Source organism: Zonotrichia leucophrys, chromosome 6, assembly GCF_028769735.1.
Source record: "Zonotrichia leucophrys gambelii isolate GWCS_2022_RI chromosome 6, RI_Zleu_2.0, whole genome shotgun sequence".
NCBI classification, from domain to species: Eukaryota; Metazoa; Chordata; class Aves; order Passeriformes; family Passerellidae; genus Zonotrichia; species Zonotrichia leucophrys.
The window spans coordinates 30928863-30946498 of record NC_088176.1 but is presented as its reverse complement, the minus strand read 5'-3'; the positions used below and the strand labels follow the sequence as shown (position 1 = coordinate 30946498).

The 17636-nt window shown below is 42.0% G+C and overlaps 1 protein-coding gene across 10 annotated transcripts in view; it reads right to left on the bottom strand.

Annotated features, from left to right (window-relative positions):
* The window catches only part of PCDH15 (protocadherin related 15), a 634585-nt gene that overhangs the window by 165753 nt on the left and 451196 nt on the right, over positions 1-17636 (bottom strand). For all 10 annotated transcript variants that reach the window (XR_010440717.1, XR_010440719.1, XR_010440716.1 and 7 more), the window contains one exon: positions 2176-2284. Coding sequence is in view for 3 of the 10 variants with exons in the window: in XM_064716157.1 (XP_064572227.1) it covers positions 2176-2284 (109 nt within the window). In the remaining 7 variants the exon portion in view is untranslated. The remainder of the gene's footprint in view (positions 1-2175; positions 2285-17636) is intronic.

The following is a 17636-nucleotide window of genomic DNA, read 5'->3' as shown; positions in this document are numbered from 1 at the left end:
ATCCACAGTGCCCAGATCATGTGGCTTGCACAGGTGAGCAAAAAAAACCCAAATAAAACTGAGTCAAATTAAATAAAATTTAAATAATTCTAATAAGTAACTTATTCCCTCATTCCACAGGTTCAAACCTCCCTGTGTTTAAAAAAGGACATTCCCAAAGATATAAAGGAGAAGGAGGTTTAGATCTAAAGAAAAGGGAGGGAGAAAATCCACATAATGAGAAATATCTGTAAGGGCCATTTTCTGTGCAACTGCTTAATATTTTCTGAGGCTAAAACAGAAATAGCAAATCCTGGAAGAGATGAAGGCAGATTTAAAATCCAAAAAGAAATCCTTAGGAAGAGCACGGGGGAGGGAAAATAAAGAAAATACAAAGAGAAAACCAGACATGAGAGGGAAAAAAAAAGAGCAAAGGGAGGGGAAAGAGAAGGAAAAAAAACAAAGTACAAAGAAGCAAACAGGGAAAAAAAGGAAAAAAACTAATGTAAAAATAAAGATGGTAGAAAAATAAGCCAGGAAAAAGAAATGAAGAAAAAGATGGAAAAATTAAGAAAGAAGAAAAGAGGAAGAAAAGAAAAAAGATGAAAAAAGGAAAACATAGGAGAAGGAAACAGATTAAGAAAAAAAAACAGAGGAAGAAACAAAAAAACAAACAGAGGAAGGAAGAAAAAAAACATCAGAGGAATGAAAAAAACCCAAAACCAGGAAAATATAAGGGGAAAAGAAGGAATAAAAGAAAAGGAAAATAGGAAGGAGAAAAAAAAAGGCAAAAAGAAGGCAAAAAAAGAAAGGAAAGGAAAAAGAAAAATAAGTAGAAAGGAAAATATTAAGGGCAAATGAAGTTAAAAAGAAGGAAAATAGAAAACTAGGAAAAAATTAAGAAAAAACAGAAAAAGGAAGGAGGAAAAGAAGAACAGATGTGTGAAGAACAAAAAAAGAAATATCAACAGGTAAGGGAAGAATGGGAAAAGAGGAAAAAAAAGAAAAAAGAGCGAGAGAAAAAGAAGGGGAACATAAGGGGGAAAGAAGAATAAGAAAAGTAAGAGAAAATAGAAGAAAAAATAAAGGAAAAAACCAAAGGAAGAATGAAGGATGAAATGGAAAAACAAAAGCAAAAAAGAAAAAATAAGAAATAGAGGAGGAAAGAAAAAAACAAGTAAAGAAAAAAGGACAAAAAGAAAAAAAAAGGAAAGAAGGAAAAAGAAAAGAAAGGGGGAAAAAAAGCAAGAAAATGAAGTCCCCAAACCAACCCAATTTGCTGCACCACACCTTTCTGAATTATTTCTTGGAGGTCAGAACAGCCACTCCAATATTCCCAACATCCCAAGTTAGTGACACGCAATCTTTTATAATTTCACTCCTGAAGAACACTGTAAATTATGCAAAAAACCTTAAGAAATTGGCCTAAAAGTGGCTCTAGGGGTGGAGTTGTTCCTCCAGAACTCAGGAATAAAATCAATTTATGACTTTTATAAATAAGCTAAATTTGCAGAGCTAAACCTCCACAAAATCCTCACTTGCCTCTCTCCTTGGCTGGGAAAACCATGGAGTTCAACACAGGGAAGACAGGGAAAGAAGGGATTCTACAAAATTCCCCCTTTCCAAACCCCACAGAAAGGTCCCTGGGTGGATTTTGGGACCAGGTGGAACCCTGAAACTGCCAACTATTGGTCACATCCTACAAACCCAGAAACAAATGGCAAACACAGGGAAGCAAAAGGAAAAAGAAGAGAGCAGCATAACCAACTAAACCAACTTTAAATTACAAAGGAAAGCTCACAGGCAGCAAAACTGGAGGTGGATGTGCTAAGACCCTTGGAGCTGCCCTGTGCCACGTGATTTTTGGGATGAAATTTGCTTTAGCTGCCTTTTTTTAGCCTCTTTTTTTTTTGGTCAATGGAACACACATCCCAGCAGAGATCTCCTTTCCCTCCCTGTGTTGTTCCATTCACTAAACCAGACAACAATGCTGGATTTAATCTAAATAAACACTAATAAATAAACACAAGAAATCAACCTCCATGTGGCAATAAAACACCAACAGGCAGAAAAACAATTCCAAGCATCCCACTGACCACAAGAATAATTTTTAATGAGGGTTCCACTCTCCCAGGCAATCTTTTCCTGGCTGATAATAAGCAGATTGGAAGGATAGGAAAAGTAGCAGACACCAACCAACTAGGATGGAGTAGAGGATGCCAGGTCGATCTGAAGGAGGCTGGATGTTCCTGTCCTGGTCTATGGCTTGGATGGGTGGAGTGACACTGATGGGATTCACATGGACCTGAAATGAAAACACACATTGGAAACAGAGCAGTCAGAAAGCCAGCAGAGAGAGCTGGAGGTTTAGCACAACAACATTTCACAGGGAAGAGTATTGGAGGAAGAAAAGCCTTCAGAATGAGAAGTATTTACAGCTCATGGCCCCTTTAAATCCAAATAAACAGAGAAATATAAACATTTCTATAACAGCCTCCTTTCTGAGGTACAGCCTTAAGACAGATCCTAGAGGAAAACAACCACAAAAATTCCAGATGGCTTGTATGGAAGGGACCTCAAAACCAGCCAGTGCCACCCCTGCCATAGGCAGGGACACCTTCCACTGTCCCAGGCTGCTCCAAGCCCCAAAGTCCAGCCTGGCCTTGGGCACTGCCAGGGATGCAGGGGCAGCCACAGCTGCTCTGGGCACCCTGTGCCAGGGCCTGCCCACCCTGCCAGGGAACAATTCCTTCCTTATATATCACCTAAATTTCACCTCTATCAGTCTGAACACATTCCAGCCTGTCCTGTCACTCCAGTTCCTGATGAAAAGTCCCCCTCTACCTTCCCCAGTGCCCCTTCAGACTCTGGAATGAGCTGTGAGGTCTCCACATAACCTTCTCTTCTCCAGCCCAGCTCCACAGGGAAAGTGCTCCAGCCCCCTCATCAGCTTAGAAGCTGATAGTAAACACTTGATAAAGGAAGCTCACAAATGTTTGACTGCATTTCTATAAATAGTCCCTCTAATCGGGGATTTCAGCCATCACACAGTGAAACACAGCAAATGCCTGAAAATAGGAAAACAGCACGTTGAACTGGAGCATCATCAGGAGCTGGGATGGCTGTGACCACAAATACACACTGCAAAGAAATTTAAAGTACAGCCATACCACAGTTGAGAGGACCACAATACACAGAATATCATCAAACAATTTCAGAAAGCTTCACCCCAACCAAAGCAACACCTCACCAGGTCAGAAGGCTTCAGGCATCTGCTCACACAGAGTAACACCCCAACACCCCAGAAGGCTGCAAACAACTGCCCTTCCTGTGCTTAGCCCAACCTTTTATCCCCTCATGTTGATGCACTGCACCTGTGTGCCCTCTGCTCCTGGGTGATTGGTCAGTGCCCCTGGGCTCATTAATGGCTCATTATCTTTAATATCACTCACCTGTCCTGCACAGCTGCAGCCCATTGGGGATGAGGCTCAGCCCCAGCCCCACAAACCCTGCATCCACACACCAGCCCAGCTTGCAGGAGGTGCTGGGCACTGCCAGGGCAGCCCGAGCTGTAGGTGGTGGCAGCTTGGGGACACATCCTGCACCATCTGGGATTGCAGGAGGCAGCAGCCCAGCAGGGCCACAGGGCCCTGGACATGAACTCCAGCCCTTTTCCTTGGGAAACAAAACTCACCTCTGACAGCAAAGGTGTGACTTACACAAAGAAAGGCTTCAAGCATCAACACTTGGTTGTTCTTCAGCCCAACCTTTTATCCCCTCATGTTGATGCACTGCACCTGTGTGCCCTCTGCTCCTGGGTGATTGGTCAGTGCCCCTGGGCTCATTAATGGCTCATTATCTTTAATATCACTCACCTGTCCTGCACAGCTGCAGCCCATTGGGGATGAGGCTCAGCCCCAGCCCCACTCCCAATGACCACAAACTCTGTGCCTACACAGACATGGCAGGGAAAGCTACATAGGACAAGTGTGGATGGGTGTGGGAACAATTCACCATTATTTGGAAGCGAATTCAAATGTTTAACATTGAGATAGAATTGTAGAATCATGGAATGGTTTGGGTTGGAAGGGACCTTAAGGATACAAAATGCCACCCCTGCCATGGGCAGGGACACCTTCCACTGTCCCAGGCTGCTCCAAGCCCTGTCCAGCCTGGCCTTGGGCACTGCCAGGGATCCAGGGGCAGCCACAGCTGCTCTGGGAATCTCACAGGGCCTGCCCACCCTGCCAGGGAACAATTCCTAATTCCCAATATCCCATCCATCCCTGCCCTCTGGCAATGGGAAGCCATTCCCTGTGTCCTGTCACTCCATCCCCTGTACAGAGTCTCTCTCTTTCTTTCTTTTAGCTCCTTCAGGTCCTGGAAGGCCTCAATGAGGTCACCCCAAAACTGGTGCCAGCTTCATCTTTGTCAATCCAGCCTCCAGTGGCAGCTCCAGAGCTGCCATTCCCAAGTCCCACATTTTCAGTGACCTTGGCTGCTCAACCAACCACAAATGTACCACACATGGATGTCTGCACACCAGGCTTTCCCCTCCCCTTGGAACACTTCCCTGCATGACAAAAACCCTTAATGAGCTCTGTGAAAAGCCAGACACCCTTTTCTTTCCCCCACATACAACTGGTCCTGGCAGCCTTTCCTTTGCAAAGCTCTGTGTTCTGCAAGAGGAGACTTGAAATTTAGCGTGGGAATAGGAATGAGACAAGCCCACGCTCGGCCAAGTTTTGGCAGAGCTGTCAGAAATCATCCTGCTGAGAAGCTGGAAGGGAGCTGGGAGAGCTTTGGCACTGCTGAGGGGAATCTTAGAGGGAAAAGGGATGAGCCAGGAGGAGAAGAAAGAGCCAGGGATGGAGGAAAGGCAATTTATTGACCCCTTGTGGGCAGTCCCATGGTCACTGCCACCACACCCCAAGGTGTGTCTCCCCAGGCATTTCCTGCAGGTTTCTCAAATCCAGAGGCTCTTCCAGCCTTTTCCACACCAGAGTAATTTAAGATACAGACATGTCAGGGATAGGCACATTAAAAAGTGAGGGTGGATGCTCTTGGCCTCCCAAATTGGGGCTGGGAAGCTCCTCACTCCACTCCTGCTCATGGCTGTTGTTCCTGTCCCTGTCCCACTGGCCAGGTCCTTTGTCATCACCCAATTCCATTTGTGATTCTCTGAAAAATTAAATTCTTAAAAGTATAATGAGGGAGACGAGCTCAAAATAGGCAGAAAGAAAGAGAGAAGAAGATATATTTGACATCTGCTTAAATTTTTAAATGGCTTTAGGATGGCATAGAAGTTGCATGGGAAGAGAGAAGATTATGCAGAAAACTGACCAAGACTAAAATGGTATTTTTAAATTCACAGATCAGTTGGAGCCCTCTCAGAAAACTCCACGTTTGAGTTAGAAACCAATCCACAAAAGTCCACAACAAAACCAATCCCATCTGTTAATCTGGGTTTAAATTCAGTATTAATGCCCAGAGCAGCTGTGGCTGCCCCTGGATCCCTGGAAATGTCCAAGGCCAGGCTGGACAGAGCTTGGAGCAGCCTGGGACAGTGGAAGGTGTCCCTGCCCATGGCACAGGGGGTGGCACTGGATGGGCTTTAAGGTCCCTTCCAATCCAAACCCATCTAAATCTCCCCCCTGTCAGTCTGAACCCATTCCCTGTGTCCTGTCACTGCAGTTCCTGCTGCAGGGTCCCTCTCCAGCTTCCCTGGATCCCTTCAGACCCTGGATGTGACTGTGGGGCCTCCCCACAACTTTCTCTTCTCCAGGCTGAACAGCTCCAACTTTAATAATTTAAAGCTGTTTTGAATTAAATTGGCTGATGTGCCTTGAAGCAAAACTCAAGGTGCTCTCATATTGTTTTAATAATCCACAGACAATGCAGCATCTTTTTCACTCAAATTTAGAAATTTTAGAACTAAAAAACCATAAAACAATAAAGCAGCCATTAGATTAATAAATGGGTAATGGCATGTTAAGAAATTAATCAAAGCACACATAGGGAGCTTAAGAAATTGTGTATATGCTTTAAATCAGAAATAATTGTTTTAAAAATGAGGAGTCAAAGTAGGAGTCTTCCATAGGCATCCAGCATCCCTGAAAGAGGCTGAAAAATCCCCTACCAGGCTCCTTCTCAGGAGCTTCATGAGGAGATGGAAGCTCATTAAAAGGAAGGGAGGACAAATTAATGAAGGAGTGAAGTGTCTGAGGTGCCCATGGGTGCCAACTGGAGGCAAAGCAAGAGCACCAAGGGGTTTGGCAGGGAAAGGATGGAGAAAGTGCCAGGAAAGTCAGCACGGAGCCACAGCAGGGCAGGGAGATCACTCAGAATAAACAGCTGGCCTTCAAATCCCAGCCTCTGCCATGGGGAACATGAAAAGCTGCCCAAGCTCTGGCAGGTGATTAAAAAACAAACAGATCTTGCCCATCTGAGGGTGGAAAACGCAGTCATTTATTTTCCTCATTAGGGAAAAGCTCTCTTAGTTATTGGTGGGGTGATTAATTGACTTCCAGGTATTCAGTACAGGAGAACTGGGTAGGCCAAAAAGCAGAACCCCAACCCCACCTTGCAACTTTTAGCACAAATATTAATAAATTTTTAAAAAATCCTCCTTCAAACAGAGCTGTGATGGGGAGCCTGCCAGGGAGTCTGCAGGGCCACGAGATGATCAAGGCAGAAAAATACTTAAAAAAAAGCTCAGAGAGAATAAGGTAGCAGCAAAAACCTCATTTTCCTCTCCTTATTTTTGTGTTCGGCATGGAAGGACAGCAGCACCTTCTCCATGAGGGATGTCCAGCAGGACCTGCAAAAATCCATGGCCTTCAGAGATGTTATGGATGGAACAAGGCAAATTTAAGAGTCCCATTTGTGCCAGGGGGTTTTAGGCACCTACTGAGGACTGTGAATAAAAGAAAGTGCTGATATTTTTAATTAATGCATTAAAATGGTGCTTAATAATTCAGGAGTGCAGTTGCATTCAAAAATCCAAGCAGGATTTTTGGGCACCTGCCTATGTATTGATTTCACCATCCCATGATCCCAGGGAATGATTATGAAGGAATTTAAAACTGAGATGCAGAATATGCATTTGGAGCTTTCAAGAACAAAAGAAAAAACATCCCAAAATCAACATGAATTTAAAATAAAAGTAATATATTTTTCAATATTCATATATATTCATATATATATATATATATATAATTTTTTAAAATTATTTTAAGATGTCTAGGAATGACAGGTTCCAATAAGAAGATGTGGACAGTGTGGAATTATTTTTAAGGTTAGGGTACAACAATAATTGTTGCACAGCTGATAAAAAGGATTTTAAAAGTCAGATTTTCTATCTCTTCCATCTACCTGAGAAGCAAAGCTGAATTTGCCAACCATAGATACTTAGGGAAAACTTCCTTTGGGCACAATGAGGAGGAGAAGAGAGGAAATGGCACATTTTGGGAGTTGGAATAACCCAATTTTCTGCTCAGAGCTGCTTTTTCCATTTGTGGGGAGGTTTGTGGTGTATTTTGGGGGGGTTTGTGGTGTATTTTGGGGGTTTTTTGCTTATTACCATAAAAATCATTGCATTCTACAAAACTGAAAGCCAACTGAAGCCAACATCCCTCAGCTAGGAAGGTTCTTTTCTAAGCAGATAATACATTCCTGAGAGGTGTTTTCTGCACAATTGAAGACACCAGACCATGAACCAGCCCCAGGTTTCACTCTGGTGATGCTGCACTGATGATTCACAACCACTTGAGCTCCCACCAGAGACATCCCTGGGGCTCAGGGACCAGGGCCATCACACAGGTGGAAAATACTGCAAAGGATAAAACTGTATGGAAAGCAAGAGTTCCTAAAGTTTTGTTTGGATTGCAGCTCAAGAAATCCGCTGAGAGAAGGCACAAAAATCTTCACTGTCAATTTATTATTGGGCCAAACACAGCAAGACATTTTCTACCCACAAGTCCCACTGAAAACTGAGTTGTTAAGGCACTAAGGTGGCCAGAAACCTAAACCAGAGGGAGCTCCTGGAGTGGGGCCATCTGGGATTTCAGCCTGAGCCACCCTGGGATTCTGTATTAGCACAATCAGCTCCCACTGGACATCTCACACCAATTTGATACCCTGAAAATTATTATTTTTACAGGCAGCTCTAACTGTGGCCAGTGCACTTCAGATAAAGTCTCAGGACCTTCCCCCTGCATCATTCTCACAGCTCAGCTGAGGAATTTGCTGCTGAACTCTCATCCTGCGGAAAACAAGGCTGAGGAGCTTTTCTCCAGATGGAAAATGTCACTAAAGCAACACACGTTGCCCCTGGTGCCATCCAGAACCCCTTCCCAGGGAGCCCTGCACTATTAAACCAACAAAGTCCTTGATGAATTGATGAATCATTATGGTGACACAGGTTCTCCTTGTGCTTTCCTGAGGTTGGGATACGAGCTGTAAGTGGGAAATGAGCTGAGTTCTCTCCATGCTGTGCAGAACTGCCTGTGACTTTGCCAACACTCGGCACTAAAACAGCAGGGAGAGCTGCAGAACCATTCCAACATCACTCCTTGCTGCTGCCTCAGCTGCTCTGCCAGCACAACAAGGGCTGTGACAAAACACTAATGAGCAGAAATCCATCACAGAGCACTTGCATGTCAGCAAAACGTGGGCAACGTTTCAGTGGAGCTATCCAACCACAAAAGAAGTCAATCCAAAAAGCAGGAATCGTGCTACAAATGTAGGAGGTGCCACCAAAATCTCATTGTTAGTCAAACCATGTCACATCAAATCTCCTGTTTGTAGGGTCTCACTGTTCTCCCTCTTTCCTTGCCTTCCCACTGGCAGCTACACGTTCCTGCCTTTGATCAGAGCCTCACATCAGGAGCCTGCAGGAATTCCTGTGCTGCTCTCTGAAGGCTGATGTGACACACAGATGTACAGGAACCCAGGGGGAACGGGATCTTCTGACCCTTCACATTGCCACAACACAGGAACCCAAACCGTGGGACAAAACCTGAGTGCTTTGGAGAATTTGGAAGCAAACCCCAAGCACAATTTAAAATACACTCTGAAACTGAAAGAGAATAAGTTCTCTGAAGAAAATTGTTAGATCAAGTTGTCGCAGGAGATAAAAAAAGGTTTACTCAGCAAAAGTTCTGGGCCTGGAAACACTTCCCAAAACAGGGCACAACAACTTGAGGAAACCAAATCTACATTGCTAAGCCCCAGAGATTTAGATCTAATTCACCCCATTTATACTTAGAATTACAGAATCAGTAAGGTTGAAAAAGAGCTTTACATCATCCAGTCCAACCATCAATCCATCACCACTAATCCACATCCTCAAGTGCCAAATCCACACCTTTTATTTAACCCCTCCAGGGAAATGATGGGGCAGCCACAGCTTCTCTGGGCAAAACTGTGCCAGGGCCTGCCCACCCTGCCAGGGAGGAATGTTCTCCTAATATCCAATCTAAACCTCCCTCTGGCACTGGGAAGCCATTCTCCTGAGTCCTGGCACTCCATCCCTTGCAAAAGTCTCTCTCCATCTTTCCTGCCAGCTCCTTCAGGCCCTGCAAGGCCACAGTTTGGTCACCCCAGAGCTTCTCCTGTCCAGGTGAGCCCCCCCAGCTGTGCCAGCCTTTCCTCCCAGCAGAGCTGCTCCATCCCTCTGCCCATGCTGGTGCCTCCCCTGGGCTCTCTGCAGCAGCTCCAGGTCCTTCCTGTGTTGGGCCCCAGAACTGATCTGCAAATTTAAAACTAAACTAACTTTTCTCTTTATTTATTTTCCCCTTCATTCCCAGAGCCAGAGCTAAAAAGCCACAGTGGGTAATTTATGCTGATGGTGACCTGGCCTCTCCTGTCTTCTCTGGGGGTAAAAAAGTGTTTTATTGACCAATGGGAAAAATTAAGACACAGGATTAATTGTTCAATTCACCTCCTTTCTAAACTCAGCACTCAATTATCAAACAGCTTTTAGCACCTGATTTAGCTGCTCAATACAACCCATGGCTGCTGTGTCCCTGGGTTTCTGTCATGCCCCATGTTTATGCAATTTCTTGAAATGAAAACTGTAAAATTCAAATATCCTGGCAGCTTGGGTTGTTAACAGAGTAAGCTGTCAGAGAACACAATTCCTTCCATTCATTTGTAAAAAAAAAACCCAACCTTTGAGAGGAAAAAAACCCAACATTTTGAAGGAGCAGCAAGAGAGCATAATGAACCCGAGCGCGGAGGAAAACAGAGACTATTTTTATCAATGATGTCTCCCAGGAACAGCAGGGCCAAAAAAGAATTGAATTTCATCAGGATCTGATCACAGTGCTTACTAAATTGCTTTTTCTGTATCTGACATGCTTGATAAGAAGTGTCCCCAGCAGGGGACTAAATGAAATGCATTATGCAATGAGCTTCCTGCCTCAGCACAACCACAATTCAGGCCAGAGCTTCTCCTCCTTCCAAGGTGATGACTGGCACTAAAGAACAATAAACATTTCTTTTTTGACATTTGGCTTTTTTCCCATATAACTATGAAGTCTATTTCCTTGATTATCCCTCAAACTCTTGATGTGGGTTTCTTATTATCCTGATTTCTGTGCAGGGGAGCAAACTGTGAAGCCAAAGACAGGCACCTACATCTCCCCAAAAATCAGAAAATATTCAACAAACATGTAGCACCACCACGATGACTTCCAGATTATTTTTACTTCAATTTCTAAGAGTAATTTTTTTGAAATTAAAAAAATGTAATATTAACTCAATTTTCTTTCCTTATAAATGCTATTTCTCACAGAGGGAAATTCTCTCTATCGTATATCTATAAATATCTATATCTATATTATATATATCTATATATAAAAATATAGATAGATATAAATAGATAGATATTGATATTTATATTTCTCTTCCTAAAGAAAACAGGCTGATGGCTTCTCTATGCCTTTGGAAAAATCAGCCACACAATAATATCATCACAAAATGCACAAGAAGTTGCAAGCAAATGATAAAAGAGGAGAAAGATTTGATGAGAAGATATAACCGGTACCAATGGTGAAATCTTAATTTCATCTGTATGGAACTAGACAAAAAAAACCCAACGAGAGTAATTATTTTGAAATAAAAAAAAATAATAAAGATAAATATCAAGATGAACAGGTCAGTATTTCACCCAGGCCCTTTGTCTCTTGGCTGACTCTCTTTTTGCACTGATTTTCCTCTCTTTTGGGTACTCAACTTCTCCAGTCCAGGAGTGGCAATGTCATCTGGAAGTACCTCACTACTAAAATCCAGCTGTATCCACCACTGTCCTCTCCTCATTAAAGTTTGCCACCCTATCAGAAAAAGAATTTTAGGGAGAAATTTTGTGGCCAGAGCCAGCTACAAATTCTGCCTCACCATTATTAAATCCATTTTAAAAGTGGCACTTTTAGATTGAAGGAAAAAATGGGTTTTGCCAGCTAAATTTTGGATGCATTTTCAATAAATTTGTGCAAATTTACATGTGTGTGTGTGTGTGTACACACCTTACCTGTAACGCTCACATCCTTCATCCTTAAGCTCATCCTAACATCTTTTTAGGGTGAAGCAGGAAAATTTTGCATTTTATTAAATGTATTTCTTTCCAATCCCAGGACAAAAAGCAGGAATTATTTACCAAGCACACTCCCTCCTCTCCAGTATTGCTGTGGTGCCCAGGGTATAGATCCAGAGCCAAATAGAGATTAATCCCATTTTCTCCTCTCAGGAGAGGAAGTTCCACTCACCAGGAATTTCCATGTTCTCCACAGGAAAGACCTTTAGGATTCAAGGAATGTTTTCCACAAAACCATTTTCAACAGCATGGAGCAGAGCAAACATGACTGTCCTGGGAAGGGGGATTTCCCTTTCATTTCATTTCCAAGGGTAACTTCATTTTAACATATACTCACAAATATTCACCAATTAAGGTTTTTGCAGCCTATGTTTGATTAATTGAAGAATTAATCTGCACCCTCTGAATTGTGACAACAAGCTGAAAAGAGAAATAATTCCTCCTGACCCCTAATGATCAGCTGCAGCTCAATGGGACAACCCAGGCACTGAAATAATTCACTCTGCAAGGCCCAGGGATGTGACAGAGAGGAGAATTTTTTCTGGAGTGAAGTTGGCTAATAAAGCATCACTGCAAGAATATTTTGTTTAAATGTCAACATTTAAAGCCTTCAAATGCTTCCAAGTGACATTTAAGGATCAAATAAATTGCTACATATGTTTCCTTTGTGACAGCACTCCTCTTGGTGCTGTAACAAACACAGATCTATGGGAGAGAAAACAGAATTGAATCTTACAGGAGCTCCTCAATCTACACTTGGGTGTTGATTAATTCATTAATTGGATTTTTAGCCTCAGTTTTGCTGCACAAAAAGCTGGTTTGTGCTCCTGCCCACACCAAAGCCCTGGTGATCCCTCTCCATCCTTGGATGGGTTGGATTGCTGTGGCTGTGACCAAAGTGGAATCAAAGCAGCTCCTCTTCCTTCCTAAAGGAAATTCCTTCTCATTTCAGAACCACTGCTACTCCTTCCAAACAAGCTCAGGACCCTTTTCCTTCTCAACTCCTGGCAAAGCCACAAGAACTGAACATATTCTCACTTCTAAGTTCCTAACCATGATGAGAAATAACAGGCAATTGATGAAACATTCCCAGATTTTATTATCAAAACAAATTCCTTAATTTTAAATTATAAAATCAGTCATTTTTACCAGTTTATTCCCACCCTGATAACAAATCAGATTTAAAATTTAACTTTACAGCTTGATGAGTAGCTAGAAAATGCCCCTGTTTTCAACAGCAGCCAAATTTCCATTCCAGCCTGAGCCTCTGCAGAGCTCCCAGAGCTGCTCCTGTGCCACCCAGGGCCTCTGTGTCCCACAGAAATACGCAAAATATGCTTCTCTCAACCCAAAACCAGCTTCAAAGATGACCTGCAGGGATATTTTTCTTTCCTTGTTTCATTTCTTTAACCAAAATCTTCTCACTTTCCAGGCAAGCTTGATCCTTTTCCCCTTAAAACCTCCACTTTTAAGGATTAGAACTACTATATATATATATATATATATATATATATATTATTTTTTTTTACCCACAGACAGCAACTCAACTTCTGAACCACAACTGGGTTAAAATCCCCTGAGATAGAGTGTCTTTCAAACTTTATTCCCTTATTCCGCAGCCTTGTTATAATTTTCTCAACCACGCTGTTGTTTGAAACATCTGGTTCTTTAGACAACCATTACATTTTGGAAATTAAAATCATGGTTTTGTTTGATTTTGAGGGGCACATCAGGCAAATGAACTTTTCCTCTATCTGAAAAATATCTATATTTAAAGATACAGGTTAATCTTAGATTAACAGAGACTGTCCTGCCTGATCAATACATCAGCAAAGGGAAGAGCTTGCCTGGCTGCTAAGGGAGATTATTCTCAGGTTTATGCATTCACATATTAAAGTTCCTGACAATTTTAGTGACAATTCTTTTTAATTAGCCATCCTGGTATCCTCCCAAATACATAAAATTTAATTATCTGTAACATCACATCTTGGTGATTTTAACCTTTTCATGCTTCGCTACTTTTCAGTGACATTTTCCTTAAAAAAAAAGACCCTACCTACCAAGGGATGGCATGTGGGGGACAGACAAGCAATCCTAAAAAAGGGAAGAAAAGGGAAAATCACATCAGCAGACTTCAAACACCTTTTATAGCTCCCTATCAGGTACTAGCAGATAATCAATAGCTTATCAAAGCTGTCCACTATGACTTTGCTGAGTTATTCATTCAAAATCACCACACCAGGTTAAAAACCTCCAATATTGTGAACTTGATCCATTACCTTGAAGTTCACATCAATCTGGTGATCTCTGTAGGGCTGCAATTAGAATGAAAATAGGGGGAAAATGCAAATTGTCAGAACCCAAGATATTCCTCCAAGACTCAAGACCCTAGCAAAAAGCTCAAAGACCTTAACACAAAGTCAAAAACACTTGTGCCTTCCATCTTAACCCATAAAAAAAAAAAAGTTACCAACTTTGTGTAAAGATTTACAAGCCACAAAAGTTTAAGTAAAATGTTAGCGAATTGATCACAACGTGAAAAAGTCAAATATTAAAGATTTAAAATAGAAGTTCCAGAAGCAAGATGAAAGAATCTAAGTGTGTCCTGTCTTTTTTCTTCTTCTTCTTGTCCTCCATCTTCTGCTTAATAGTGACACTTCTAAATTAGTTTAAAGTAGAGACAGACTGCCTAACATAAGTGAAAAGAATTAAAAAATTATTGTGAATAAAGTACAGACAGTTTTTAGTATAAAAAAATAACACTGCCCCGAGGGCAGTCAATGTTCCTCAACCCAACCTGCTAAACAAACCTCAGCAAGTAAAAAAAAATGTATTAAATAAAAAAAAATGAACAACCTTGAAAACCAAACCAAAAAATCTCGACTTCTTCTTCAGTCTCAAAGCTAAGAAAAAAGGATTTTTAATACCTCAAAAACCATTTCAGCAACAAAAATGAAAGGTCTGCCTGGAATAAACAGGGTGGCTGCAGCCACCAGAGGATTTTATCATTGTTTTTGCCTTGCTTTCCCCCTTGCAAAGCACTTCATAATCACCTATCTGTTCATCTTGCATCTCTGCTGAAATTTAATTAGAAAAATTGCTATCTGTCTCCAATGGCAAGCAGCTTGGGCACAACTCTGCCTTCTTCCACAAACAGCACTGCAGAGGTGTCAGGGAAGTCAATCTGCATTTCCCCTACACTCATCCGAGTCGCAGCATTTACCTAAATTGCTACTGAAAAATTAATCCCTGCAAAAAAATGGGACAATTTGCTCATCTTTCAGTGGTACAGGGATTGTTCAGAGCCTCAGTCATGAAGTTCTTGTCCAATTAAGAACAAGAATGTAGAGACACAGTAGTTTTTAAAATATTTCTCTCGTTATTTCCTGAAGTAACACCAATGCCCTGTCCATCAAATAATTTTTGGAATTAAAGTACCCAGGAACTCCCATTCATCTCAGCCCAGAACTAATTATCTTGCACCAAAGATTTTAGTCTAATTAACAGCAGGGCTGGATGCTGCTTATTCAAAATATAAAATCACTTTTTTCTTGCCCAAAATGATTTGTAGAAAGAGAAACAATTCTCCTAATGATGAAAACTCTGTTTTCTCTGGAAGGCAGACTTTGAACATTTCGTTTTGCCAGCAGACACAACTGCAGTCAGTCATGGGCTAATTCCAGCAGGAAGTGTAAATTCCACCCCCTACAAAGCATTTAGCAGCAATCCCAAAACTGGACAGAGCCTGTCCAGCTGGGAAAGGAATAATTAGAAACAAATCAAATCCCAAATAATTTCCTGAGGCTTGATGCCACTGAACACAAATGCAGCTCGTAAGTCTCGGCAGGCCAAAGCCTGGCAAAGCTCTTCTATCATGTTTGAATTTAAAAAGGCAAATCTTGGTACAAATAAGGCAAAGAAAATAAAGGCAGATTGAGATTGAACTGCTCCAGAAACCAACAACTCCCCAAATCAACCGTGAACATTTGCAGTTTAAAATGTCTCATATCTGACAAACAAACAAAAAAACCCAAAAAAGACAAGACAAAATGGCAACTGAAGATGATTTTTTAGTTTTATGCAGTTTGATTGTTATTAGGGGTGATTCCCTCCCTGTGAATTGTCTTTAAGCAATCAGGTTTAGAAGTCATCAAGAAAAAAAACCCAATTATTCTGTGGGATTTTACCACTCACACAGCTTGGAGAGGCACTCCTCATCTGCTGAAAGCTTCTATGAAAGTGGATTCAGCCACAATCAGCCATTTCAACTCAGCCTAACAGGCCAAAATCTGAAGGCTGTGTCTTTCAGTGCCCCAAAAATCTTCCTTGGCAGCTGCATGGGAGTTCCAGGTGAACCAGGAAATCTCTCCCACTTCAGGGGTGGTTACCTGGTGTTCATTCCATGGCAGATCCCTGGATCAAATGTCTTTTGTACCAGCACTTCCCACAGCAAAATAAGATAATAATTAATTTATTTATTTAATGACCACTGGAGGAAGTCCAGAACATTCTGATGAACTTTTCCTTTTGATTAGTATAACCAAGATGGGAAGATGCTGTTTCCAGAATTTTCACTTGTGCTGCTGCTGCTCTAAGTTTTATATTAAGGTGTCTCTGGGAGAAAATTCCAGGAGGTTTTGTGTTTGGGAGGAATTGGGATTTGCAGGGCCAAAGGAAGGGACTGCAAGGGAATTCAGTTGGAATGAACTGTCAGGTGTTTGTCATCCTCAAGCCCAAAGGTACCCAAAACCAGAATTAATCACAGAATTAACTAGGCTGGAGAAGACTTTTGAGGCAATCAAGTCCAAAACCAATTCAAGTCCAATTTTATGCTGATTACTGGTAATTAATTAGCACATCCTGTACAGTGCTAATTAATTACCAATAATCAGCATAAAATTGATTTGTCCAGAGCTGATTAACACCCTCTGGAAATGTCCTGTGCACCCAATCCCAACTCATTCATTGGGATTACACCAACTCAGAAAAATGATTTCTCTCCCTGAATCCAAACTGATGGAACTGAAGAGGTCCTTCTCACTAATAAAAGACTTCCAGGGATACCTCCTGCTCTCCCTTAAAAACCCTTTAAAAATGTATTTTTTCACCCCTCTGAACTTCACTGTTGTTTGAGAAGGTTTTATTTATTATCTTTTAGCCTTTCACCTCTCCATGCTCTGCACAGGCTCAGCTCCATGAGGGCACCTGAGCCCCACAAACCATGTGAGGTCCCTTCAGACAAAATTCCTGAGGATTCTGAGCACAATCAGTACAAACCTAAACCCTTTCCATGCAGGAGGATCCATCAGAGGTGCAAGAACAAGGAACTTGTAGAAGAGTGAGGTCCAATCTGGACTGAGTAGAAAATCTTTGGTGTCACGGAGTGTCTTAGTGCCCATGGGGACTCATAATTACCCCAGGGAACCCCATAATAACCCCATGGAATGCCATATTTACCCAATGGAACCCCATAAAAACTCCATGGAACCCCATAATCACCCAATGGAACCCAATAATTACCCCACGGAACCCCATAATTACCCAATGGAACCCCATAATAATTCCATGGAACCCCAAAATAACCCCATGGAACCCCATAATAACCCCATGGAACCCCATAATACCCCATGGAACCCCTAATTACCCATGGAATCCCTATTAACCTTATGAACCCATATATCCAATGGAACTTCAAAATAACCCCATGGAACCCCATAATTACCCTATGGAACCCCAAAATTACCCCATGGAACCCCATAATTACCCAATGGAACCCCATAATAACTCCATGGAACCCCAAAATTGCCCCATGGAACCCCAAAATAACCCCATGGAATGCCATAATTACCCAATGTAACTCCATAATAACTCCATGGAACCCCAAAATAACCCCATGGAACCCCATAATTACCCCATGGAATCCCCTATTAATCTTATGGAACCCCATTATAATCCAATGGAACTTTATAATAACTCCATGGAACCCCAAAATAACCCCATGGAACCCCATAATAACTCCATGGAGCCCCAAAATTACCCCATGGAACCCCAAAATAACCCC